The 12,747-nt window shown below is 40.6% G+C and overlaps 1 protein-coding gene across 1 annotated transcript; it reads left to right on the forward strand.

Moving 5' to 3' along the window:
• Positions 1-759: 759 nt before the first annotated feature.
• On the forward strand, positions 760-4,572 carry LOC147427868 (pentatricopeptide repeat-containing protein At5g27110-like). The gene is made up of 2 exons (XM_086497673.1): positions 760-3,233; positions 3,519-4,572. Exons 1-2 carry the CDS (start codon positions 869-871, stop codon positions 3,533-3,535), a joined length of 2,382 nt encoding a protein of 793 aa, XP_086353799.1. The 5' UTR covers positions 760-868; the 3' UTR covers positions 3,536-4,572.
• The last annotated feature ends 8,175 nt before the right edge of the window (positions 4,573-12,747 follow it).

Raw genomic sequence — 12,747 nt, forward strand, 5'->3', positions numbered from 1 at the left:
CATGTAGTATACTTTCCCATACATAAAGATTCATTGGATTCTACAGAAACGAGAAAGTTGTAAAGCCTCGTACTCAAGCAACAACTCCACAAGTGCCATACAAGCTATTACCAATGTCAAAAAACTTCAGTTTTCCAGCATGGATTTGATTTTAAAATTCAATAGAATAGAGCGTTAACCTTAAACTAGTAAGCTCAATGGTGGCGATACTTGAGGCATAGGTACAAGGACAAAAATATCATGCCTTACCACCCTACTTTGCTATACTATGGGATGCACACACAAACATTTCGAGACTGAGCAACTAATCATTATCTTACTATCAATTAAAGTATGCACTCAAGATTGAACCGTTGGTCGTCACAAGATACAAACAGAATATCCAAAGAGACTAGGCTTAGACAGTCGTGATGTTGTAAAGTTGTCAAATTCTCTCTTGTTGAAACCAATTTCAACAACAAAAGTAGCATTAAACTATCTCCTTCTATCTCATGTTTTCAACAAGACACTTTGATAGAGACAGATGTAGGCACTACCTTTCACTCCGGATTGGGGGGGGGGGGGGGGGGGGTAGGTTCTACAGATTAGAGAGGGAGAAAAATAAACATCATACCTTTAAATTTCAAGGGTAACCGATCTTACAGGCTGAAGCTCCCTCGGCATACACCCTCCCCTATGGGCGCAATTTTGCCAATGCCAATAAATTAAAAATGGCACAAACTGTTGGTTCTGTTTCACCCTGTTTCCCTACTGTGGAACTCAATTCAAAGGAAATACTCTAGGCCTAGTTGATTCAGTTTTGCGATCTTGAGCCTTGAGTTGGACGTGTGTGAATCTAGCGTAACTGATCAACGTGAAGCTCGAATTGATGTACGCAGATGACAAAATTCTGAGCTTCTCTGAGCAGTGCAGCGCTTCTCCGTCGTGTGTCACCAACCATCTCTACGATTGCGTCCAAGTTTGGAAACCCTCAAAGCAAGTTTCTGTACAAAGTGCGCAAGCTCCTCTTGTGCAGCAGAACACGCGTGACGATAAAAAGAAGTGGACTGCAGATAGGTGTGCAGAGCAACCCCCTCCTCACCATTTCTCCTGCGATCTGCAAAGGCAGCCGCCCATTGAACAGTATCAAAATGGGCTCTCTGCCCCTTGTAATGATTTGCTTCGATCTCTCTGCACACGTGGATACCTCGACAAGGCCCTCGATGTCCTCGCGGACGCGCCATCCTTCACTCCCTCCATCTCTTCCTACCTATTTCTCCTCCAAACTTGCATCAAATCTAGATCTATTGCTCATGTTAAAGAGGTCTATAGCCATATTGCATCACACAATGCCGTCCTACAAGGAATACTGGGTGACTACCTGGCTATGGCACTTGCTAGGTGTGGTGATGTTGAAGGCGCGCGTCAGGTTGCAAATTCATTACCCCATCTTACTGTTTTTTCTTGGTCTGCCATCATTTCTGCATATGCAGAAAAGGGTCTTGGGCAAGAAGCTCTTGAGCTACATCATCTCATGCTGGATCAAGGCGTATATCCAGACCAACATACTTTTGTTAGCCTCTTTAGAGCTTGTAGCAGCATTCCAGACCTCGCATGTGGTCAAGCACTACATGCTGAAGCATGCATGAAAGGCTTTACTTTGGATGAATTTGTGAACAATAGCCTTGTGACCATGTATGGGAAGCAAGGAGCCATTCTTGATGCTGAAAATATTTTTAAACTGATGTCTGGTCGGAGTGTTGTATCATGGAATGCAATGCTCTCAGCTTATGTTGAACAAGAAGATGAAGAGAAGGCTTTTCAATTGTACAGACAAATGCAGGAGGAAGGAGTGAATTCGAATCAGCAGACGTTTGTAATTGCACTTCAAGCATGTGTTCTTCTTGCAGAAAAGGAAGAAGCGTGTCTTATGGAGGGCATGCCCATTAAGGTAAAGGCACTTAGTATTGGAGAGGCATTGCACAGGGATGCGCTATCAAAAGGATTTGCACTAGATCTGTATGTTGGTACTGCTCTTTCGACAATGTATGGCAAGTGTGGAGCCATTGTTCGTGCAGAAAATTTCTTTGGCAGGTTGCCCCACCGGAGTGTCATCTCATGGAACTCCATGTTTTCAGCCTTCATTGAGCATGGGCAAGGGATGAAAGCTCTACAATTCTACAGGTATTTGCATGACGAAGGTGTAACTCCCGATGAGCTGACAGTTGTATTCGCCCTGCAAGCATGTTGCATCCTCGCAGAAAATGCTGCTGCTCTTAATGTGAGCATTTCTTTACAGATAGGACAAGCCTTGCATATTGATGCCTGCACAAAGGGCTTTGATTCAGACGTGATTGTTGCTACTGCCCTGCTAGTTATGTACAGCAAGTGTGGATGTATGTCAGATGCAGAGAATATTTTTAGTGAGTTTTCAGGATTGAACATTGTGTCATGGTCAGCCATGCTCACTGCATATATAAATTGCGGCCTTGGACAAAAGGCTTTAGTTCTCTTCATGCAGATGCACGAAGAAGGTTTATGCCCTTGTGTTCAAACATTGGTGCTAGCCATCCAGGCATCTGGAACCCTTTTAGGTAATGAAGAAGTGTCCATCAAAGGAAATTGCTCGATCAGGTTTGTATCTTTAAAAGTTGGGCACGCCCTGCATGCGTATGCATGTAAAAGTGGATTTGATTCTGATGTCCTTGTCAGTACTGCTCTTGTGAGCATGTACGGCAAATGTGGGAGTGTCGTGGAAGCAGAATACGTTTTCAGAGCAACAAGCCACCCAGATGTAGTGACATATACTGCACTCTTCTCTGCCTACGTTAGTGAGGAATGTCCAGAACAGGCAATTGCTTTATACAAGGAGATGCCAAAGCAGGACCTCATCTTGGATGAAGTAACATTAATATGCCTTCTGCAAGCTTGTGGTGAAAGTGGGAGCTTGGAGGTATGTGAAGAGCTTTATTTCATAGTTGTTGCTGCTGGCTATGATAAGATCACTTCTGTAATATCAGCTTTGGCACATGCTTATGGAAATTGTGCAAGCATGTCAGATGGGCAGGCAGCCTTTGATGGACTCTCTGAACCTACTATATTGCCATGGGCTGCTTGCATTATGGGGCATGCTGGAGACGGCAACATCGAAGCCAGTTTGAATATGCTCGAGCAACTGAAATTAGCCGGCGTGATTCCTGATGAAACCATAATGAGTTCAGCTCTGTTAGCGTGTGGGCATTCTGGAAACACAGGTAAGGCATTTGAATATTTCAACTCTATGAGTAGTGACTATGGCATATCTCCACAATTGAAGCATTATGGGATCATGGTGGAGGTTTTGGGTCGTGCTGGTGATTTTCAGGGTATAGAAGACTTGTTGTCGAAGATGCATATAGAGCCTGACGAATCTACTTGGGTGTCCTTACTAGGTTCTTTTTGTGCTCATAACCATACAGCCTTAGCAAGGGAGGCATTCAATCAGATACTGAATTTGCAGTCCAATGAAATAACTGCTTACATTTTGATGTCCAATGCAGATCTTGTACTTCAGTGATGCATTGGATTCAAGCTCGCACCTCTTTTGAGCTGTCAAGCAAGCAAACCTCTACGGCATGATCATTCTTTGTTGTTAGATATGCTACCAGACAAGGTCTCCAGCTTCCTGAGAAATTTGATGCCAAAGGTGAACATTATTGGTGCTCTACAATTCACACATATTGCTATGCATCACACAAACAGGAAAGAGCCTCTTCTACCTCACAAATGGTTGGTCATGTTCAAGCAAGGTACACCTTTGCGACACCAAATAGACATTGTACTATATACGGGCACCATTCAACCTCAGACAAATAGACATCATACTATATAAGGGCATCATTCGACCTCAGACAAAGATGCCTGGTGATGTGCTCGTATGCACACATTGTTACGCCACGCAAACGGTGCCAAGAGCGTGCAAGTGTACATTTTGTCATCAGAATATATTGTACTATAATGGATCCTGTATGACTAGGTGTCATCTATGGTTGCCTGCATGTGGCAAGGGCAAAAAGAGAAAGCAAAAGAGTCTGAAATGGGAACACCAGCAATAAGGAATGACAAAGTATGCTTTGTGATCTTGAAGGAATTGTTTGTTGAGAAACCCCACAATGTGGCGTCATAAGTTTGAAGCCCAATATATTCTCGTTCTCGGTTGACTGACCATAAGATTGTCTCATCACCGTATGTGGCAATCTTTGAGTATGAAGCACAATTTTGTGAAAATTTATTTGTGTGACAACTGCAAAAGACCTATTCTAAAGGCAGGTTTTACTCAACAGTGGGTTTTTCAGCGATGTCCATACTAAATAAGTCGCACGCCTGCGCATCAACACTACCCTGAAATGAGAAGAATCTGCCAGAAAACCCAAACTGAAGACACTGCTACACTTAATACCATCCTTGCAGAGCTGCCTCTTACTCCCAGATAGATCTTTCAAGAAGCTTCTCTCTTCTTAGAGTATGACATCCATGCTTTTCTCAAACAATGTTCATTGACTTTTTAACAACTTTTTCTGGCTTGTGTATACTTATTGCATGGGTTTTGCATTGTGTTGACTATTGTACTGCATAAAAATTTCATGATCACCTTTGGTCCTTTCCTTTTTGTGTGTGTGTGTTCCAAATCACTCTTGCTGCGTGCAAGATTTACTTGGACTTTTTATAGCGCCTCATGGTGCTCCACTTTGTGTCTCTTATTTTTGGTGGGTTTTCTTGGCTCTGAGGAGAACATAATGTTCAAAAGACAACTCGCTTTAAATAACTGAACAAAGATTTGTACAAAAAGGACTTAGTCTTTGATTCATTTATGTACAACATAATAAGAATGAAGCATCATTCTAATGATTTTATACAAAAGTAGTGGAGTTGTTGTGGTCATTCTGGTTGAATCATTAGTGATCTTCAGAGTCGGATTGGAGCACGCTAAACATTTTTAAGTCAAGATAGAATTCTCAATTGTATCCATATAGTCAAGACAACAGATTTTGTTAGACTTGATTATGTATGATAGCCTTACAAATCTCAAGTATTTTTCACATTTTTTTAAGGTAATCTTGTCAAAATTATACCATACCATCTTAAAAACTACTTTTTACAATAACATTTTAATGTAAAAAACATCAAGCCAACCATAAGTTAACCAAATCGTGCATGCAATGCTTTGTTCTATAACTACAATAAAATGTATGGACCAAAGTCAAGTCCTTCAAATATTGGGACAAAAACTACTCATATGGAGAGAGTAACCCTGAAGTCAACTTAGGAGAGCTAATAGAGAGACTATGTATAACAACAATAACTAAGGAAAGCCAAAGCAAAGTAATGCAAACTGATGAGCTAAAACTTAGGTAGATCATATCTGAGTCATTAGAACCAAATCAAAGCCAGCAGACCACAGGTAGCAAGCAAATCTTAAGTCAGAGTGTCATAAATTTAACCATGACCCAGCTATCTCTCCATTTTGGGCAGTTAAAGAGAAGCTAGTTAAAGAGAAGCTAGTGTTAACCCATCATTCCAAAACTTGACTATATGAGAACTTTATCACAAGTAAATTAGTAACCAAATGGTATCAAAAAAGTTTCCTCAAAGCTCATGTTAAGAGCAATCTTTCAAAATCCAGGCCAAGAAGAAACCTCGTCATACGAGTCAAATTCTACAGATCCAGCTACCCATAGTAGAAGTCAATGGCCAATACAAAATTAACTAGAATTCTCAGATTAAGCAACTGTTTCATCAAAACAGGGGTTAGTATTGAAGCGTTAGTCAAAGCCAGATCCCAAATCACACCAAGCAAAGCTTGCCAACTCTATATAGGTTATTAAAATTCCAAAACCCTAACTTTTGAAGCTATAGATATTTTGGCCTAGTAATAAAAAAGGAGCCAGTCACCAACTCAACAAATCACACCAAGGACAACCACAATTCTAGATCAGTAATAGTAGGCATGTAATAGTAGGCATGATGTATGTTTCAAGCATATGTCCAAGAAAATCCAGTCTAAAACTGTCTGGATAGAACCAATCCACCCACTAGAAACTACTCCAGGTATCTTAGAACTGTCTGGATAGAATCAGTCCACCCGCTAGAAACTACTCCAGGTATCTTAAAGAAATTCACATCACAAATCATAGAAAGAGCTTAAGCATCAGCCTAGAGCCAAAGGGAGGTATGAAGTCCTCGATCAAGATTAAAAACATCAAATTGTAGAGACCAGAAAAGGTTCAAAGTTAGCCAATGCATATCCAGCCAGTAGTAGCTAGCAAGCACAACAATCGGTCGCCAGATATCCACCAAGCAAATACAAACAGAGAAGTATCAAGATCCAAATGATATCCAAACCCAATCAGATTGGAACAATATCAAAATTGTTTTTAGGTTAGGATCTTTTACAGTTAGCCAAACTGAGAATAAGTCAAAATTATCAGAGATAGAACATTAACCAAATGATATCCCTGTAAGAAGAACCATCAAAATTATGTATAAAAAAGTCCTCCAAAGTTAGTCTTGATTGAAGCAAGCTGTAGCAAACCATTAGATACGCCATCCATAATAGTGAAAGTCACCTATCACAACTAGACCAGAAAGAGATCTTATTAGAAGACATACAAACCTAACAACTGTTAGAGACCAAATCTTAAGATAATCCAGAACCTGTACGCTTTGTTGTACGTGTCGAAGTTGGGAACTTGCTTGTGCACTGTGTGCGAGCCTCGAAAGGCTGCAAACACACAATTAGAAGATCCTAACAATCTCAAAGGGGCAAGGGTGTGTCACTCACCGCTCAGTGCTTCCGTCGTGAAGGATTCTGTGCTTCGAAGAAGAAGGAGCCACCGTCGATGCCGCCGCAATGCTCGATCACGTACTCTCTCTCTCTCTCTCTCTCTCTCTCTCTCTCTCTCTCTCTCTCTCTCTCTCTCTCTCTCTCTCTCGCATACACACACATACACACACTTGTGAGCACACAAAGGAGGAGGAGACAGAGATGGAGTAAGAGCACTTATTAGCTTACACCTCAGAGAATGATGATTTGTTAGGTCAAATGGACCTTTTATAAGAGTTTGGTCCATTCACACATGGGCGTCCACAATGGCCGGTCGTTGCAAAACTACTGTAAAAATAAGATGAGCCGTGCACCTCTCATCGGTGATCACCTACACACCTATTGGATCGACAAGCTCGGTCCATGACTCGATCAAATAAATAATATGCATCTGTCGAAGGTGATAGGGTGTCAGTGAGGGTTAACATGCCCTCCTTCCTGATGTAGATTCCGTCCTCGGAAGCTATTGAGATGAAGCATGTTCGCCAAGGTAGAAGAGCATTTGAGATTGAATGTCCCTAGCCTTCTTCAATCACTGCAAAAATCAACAAAAATTGGCATAGTAACTACATTCTCATATACAATTTAAAAGCATATGCAATTGTAGGCACACACATTGATTGGTAACAAAATATTAAATAATTTATCAGCAGTAAACATTAAATTATAATATAATCAAATGCATAAACATGTGTAAATGTCAAAAACTAAACAAGTCTGGGGTCGCTAATTTAACGGTCAAACGGCACTAGAGGTCAACTATTAATACCGTGGACAAGCTTCTCAATTTTCTCTGATCAATTAAGCTCTTCAATCGCAAGAGCCAAGTATTTCATGTCCAAGGGCTGACTAGAGGCTATACCTAGAAGACCTTGTAGTTAAGCTACGACAAAAGGAATTACTCATGAAATCATCACCTGACTTACTTCCTTTTCTTTGAGCCCCCAAAGTCTTTTCACATTGATTCAATTTTGATGTGTGTGGTTATTTTATATACGTTGGGTTTTTGGTTTTTCAAGGAAAAGCGCCCACACTGAGAACCTCTAGGGCCATAGTACCATAAGTGATACATGTGAGTGAAGTACCAAATCAAACTAGGATTTCTCTTCCGACTTAAGATTTTACATTGTGGCACTTTTGATTTTTTTCATTGTTCGTTTTCAGCATTTTTATTTTGTAACTTTGGGAGTTCATATAACACGGTTACCCTCCCCACGCTCATCACACTAGTAAACTCCTTTTATAATACTTAATCTAAAGGTCAATAGAGACTAAGCCCACTAGAAAGCTCTAGTACATTACACACAATGCTGCCTAAATCGGATTAAGAACCTAAAGTAACCATTGATTATTAGGAAGGCATTCTCCATGGTATTAAGAGAAGATCTCTAATTCCTAACTTGGTCAAACTAGCTTAGTCAAACTGCTTGATTTTGAAACCTAGACAAGGGATTATGACAGAAAATTATATGGAATCTAATGTTTAATCTAAGCAAATGTGCGGAATATTGTGCTACCAATCACATTTAAAACAGATAAACATGGATGCAAAAACAAAGACAAGGGACAATGCTAATGGTCAAGAAACACCTGTTTGTGTTGATGATCGCGCTTGATTTGAAGAGTGAACGAAAGAAAGATTCCATGAAGTTGCAAATTCTAACAATAGCAACACGTTCCTGTACACACTAGAAAACACAAGGAATACCTCTAGGAGGCACATCAGTGGGAAGAGGCACCAACCTTTATTGAACACGATCAAACAACATAAGGAACCCTAACCTAATTATTTGCACTCCCCCTAGAGAGTCAAGGGAACAGGATATTGTAGAGATGGGGAGGTAACTCTAAGGCTAAACTCCTTTCCTCATCATCGTCGAGAAAAACAAAATCAGAATATTGTAGAGATGGGGAGGTAACTCTAAGGCTAAACTCCTATCCTCATCATCATCGAGAAAAATAAAATCATCACCTATGAGACCATACATGCCATCCGTGTAATAATGTAAATCTTCTTTATCATTAAAGACACCAATGTTTACTAAGAATGTCACTAGACGTCTATAGTCATATTGGTCAAAAGTGTAGGCTTGTGTAGTGGGAGAGACACTCTCTACTAAATATAGATCAATCATGGTCAAGAGACGTATCAACCATTTTAACTCCTCAAAATTCCTCTCACATGCTAGTGTACCTATCAAATCCCATTCACATGCAAGCACCAGGTAGACTATGTAAAACACTTGTGAGAAGTAAAGAGGGTACCTCTAACCTAAGGTAGGAGTGGATGACTCTAGCGTACTAGCCATATCTGTACACACAAATAGATGATAGTTAAGAGTGCAAATATTATAAGGGTCGTGTCAAAAGGTCGTGTTCTATGCCATATCTGTACACGCAGATAGATGATGGTTAGAGTGCAAATATTATAAGGATCATGTCAAAAGGTCGTGTCCTTATGCATAATGTGTTTTTATGATTTTGTGTCATATATAGAACTTGTGGGTTTCCAAATTTTTGTTTGGTGGCTATTGCTCTTTTACTTTTTTATTTTCGTTTTTGTGAGTATAAAGCTTTATATATACATTCCCTAAGATTGGAGATTGAGAGGTCATGAGAGGAAGGTTAAGAGGGGAGCAAGTGAATGATGGATGTCAGCAAACACTCCCCCCTTCCTTGGGTAGATTATACCTTTTGGAATGATGTCATCACCTTTTGAACCAATTGTTCCAAGTTTTCTTGGGTAAAGACTTTGACCAATAATTTTCGACCGCCCTAGGCATTTCATCTAGTTGCAAGAGTGGTAAGGTACTCTCCCATGATTTTATTTGCAACGTTGTTGTAGGTGGTGAACTTACAATGGGAGATGCAAACTCTTTCTTGTTTGCATGGATATGTACAATGGTAGGTGGAGGTTGCATCGAAGCTTCTATTTCTGTATATGAACTACATGAAGAGTAAGAAGCTTTATTCATTTTTTCTATAGTTGAGCTGAGCGAAACAAGCCTTTCTCGCTTGGGTACCCAAAGTAGCTGTGAATCAGGTATATAGTGTTCTGTGATCTTTCCTTTCCCACGATCTTCAATCGGCTTTATCGTCACAGGATTTGACTCACATGGGTCAGGGGACAGGTAAGAACACAATTTACATTTTGACACCTAGATTTGATCATTTCCTTGATAGTAGCTTTGGGTATCCAGTAGTCGTTTAGGAATCCAATGCAACGTTTTTTTACATTTTTGGGAGCGAGTGGGGCGTTTCTTACAAGGCTCCTGTTTTTTAGCATCAACCATGGTCGCTAAAGAAGCTTTAGGGACCCACTTGTATGTTTCCTTTGTTATATTAGGATGCGCCTTGTGTGTCTCAAGCTTTGTTTCAACTATAGAATTTGAAGCTTTGAAGAGTTGGGCTATAGTGACATATGGTTCAAGCTCCTGGACATGCACTGTTTTGGGTTTTATTTCCTCAGGAGGTAATATCTCAGGGACCATGGCTTGAGTGACAGGACTAAGAGTTGGTTTCTGCGTTGTGACACTCCTCGTCCCCCAATCAATAGTGCATTTGGTTGTTATCATCCACGTGCATCCTAGGTTTATATTGCCTTCCATAGTTCTAGCAGGCATGACCAAAAAGTCTTGAGCTACAACCCCGTTGTCATAACGGACAGAAGTGTGTCAGATACCAAAAACCGTAGTTTTTTTCTTGTTGACACTCTTGACTTGGATAGTACTCACAGATAGGAATGGCTTTCCTAACTGACACCACACCCCATAAGATAGCAGATCATACATAGCACTCGTGTCTAACAAGGCGTTATATAGCACTTTTCCATAGGCGCTATGTAGTTCAATAGGGTATTGTACAAGTGTGTCAGAGTCCAACCAATCATTCTCTGTTTCAACGTGGAATGCATGTGTAACTCCAAGGTTGGCCTCTCTTTGGCATCTTATGCGTTGTTGTCGCTCTCAGCTTGAACTTGTATCTTCTTCAATTCTGTTTGTGCCTTGGCTACCTTTTTTTTATGGATGGCACGTAGCTCCTCTTGGCTTAAAGGATCATAGTATCTTTTAAATTTGCTCCCATTGAGGAATCCAATGGTTTCAACTCCATCAAGATTCTCCACACGAATGGTACCTTGTGGGGTGATTTCAGATACTCTTTATGGTCCTTTTCCGGCATATTTTAACTTTTTCTTTCTGTTACACACTCCATACATAAGGACTTTATCACCAACATTGATATCTTTGTTCTTTAGATGACGGTCAAACCATTTCTTCCTTCTATCTTTCTCCACAAGTGCATTTTGCACAGCCAATTGTTTTTCTTCATCTAATATCTTAAGGATATATAAGCGCTCAACTAAAGGATTACCATCCCAACCTTCTTGTGAATCTACACGCAGACTAAGAATTACAAACTCCCATGTCATAACTGCTTCTTGGCCATATACCATTTTGAATGGTGTACAATGCTAGGAAAAAGGACATAGCTAAGTAGATAAATGAGTAGTTTACTTAATGGAGAGAGACCAAATTATCACACATGAGAGATTATAGAGTAGAGAGAGAGAGAGAGAGAGAGAGCACACAATATGCGTGGTTCACCCAATGTGGACTACATCCACGAGAAAGCAGTCATGCAATGGCTTTAGTACCTTAAACAAGAAGTAGGTTACAAAGGGGGTTATACCCTTAATAGAGCTCTCACCTTGCTTCACTCTCAAAGGGGGTTATACCCTTAATAGAGCTCCCACCTTGCTTCACTCTCACCACCTCACACCCACCTTGTTGCATCAACTTCACTCCAAAATGTGTGTAGAAATGGCCTTCTTTTATAGGCCAAAAGTGTTTCCCTCTCTCATGAGAGGCAGCCATGTGTAGCCGCCCTTGTGTAGACAAGTCCAAATCGGACCCTTCAATCCACCCATGTGTGGATGTCCTTGAGAAGACAAGCCAGCCTTTGAAATCAGCCATTGGCCATTGACTTCCAACCATCGGCCACCAGCCATTGACTACCGGCCAAACAGCCGGCCGTTTTCCGACCACTTCTCGATCGTCGTCCGGTCATAATATTCCGACAAAAAAGAATATTCCAACAAAGTCTGGCCGTGAAAATTTTGGTTTTCGACGAGTGATTTTTCTTCACGCACGATGGCTTCTCCTCATAACGGGAGCCTTACAAATGTGCGTTTTTAACACAAAAAATTACAAGGGGTAAATCAGGCTCCATACTTAACAATCTTCACTTGGAGACTAATCTCCAAACCAAAACTGTGACTGTTTTCCATCCTGGCTTCTTATCCTTGAATTCCGATTGAAGATGAGCAAAAGCTCAACTTCTCCTTATTGACCACCATTGTAAGCATGTTTGTAGGATTTTCACTTGTATGCACCTTTCCTAGCTTTAGATGTCCCCCTTCCAAAACTGTGCGTATGAAGTGATATCTCACTTCACTGTGCTTTGTCCTTGAATGAAAGGTTGAGTTCTTTACAAGATGGATAGCGCTTTGGCTATCACTGTACAAGACACAATTGTCTTGTTTGAATCCAAGCTCTTCTAAGAATCTATGAAGCCACAGAATTTCTTTGCTTGCCTCTGTCATTGCTATATACTCTACTTCCGTGGTAGAAAATGAGATAACTTTCTGCAGCTTTGAAGCCCAGCTTATTGTTGTGCCTCCAACCATGAAGACATAGCCAGTAGTGCTCCTTTGAGTATCTTTTGTCACCTGCCATATCTGCATCAACATACCCTTGAAGAAAAATATCAGTTCCTCCAAAATACAAAGCATTTGTTGTTGTCCCTTTCAGATACCTAAGTATCCACTTCACAACTTGCTAGTGCTCTTTACCTCGGTTTTCCATTAACCTACTTACAACTCCCACTGTATGTGCAATGTCTGGCCT

The sequence above is a fragment of the Adiantum capillus-veneris genome, chromosome 23 (genome assembly GCF_014529385.1).
Source record: "Adiantum capillus-veneris isolate H3 chromosome 23, ASM1452938v2, whole genome shotgun sequence".
Lineage (NCBI taxonomy): Eukaryota > Viridiplantae > Streptophyta > Polypodiopsida > Polypodiales > Pteridaceae > Adiantum > Adiantum capillus-veneris.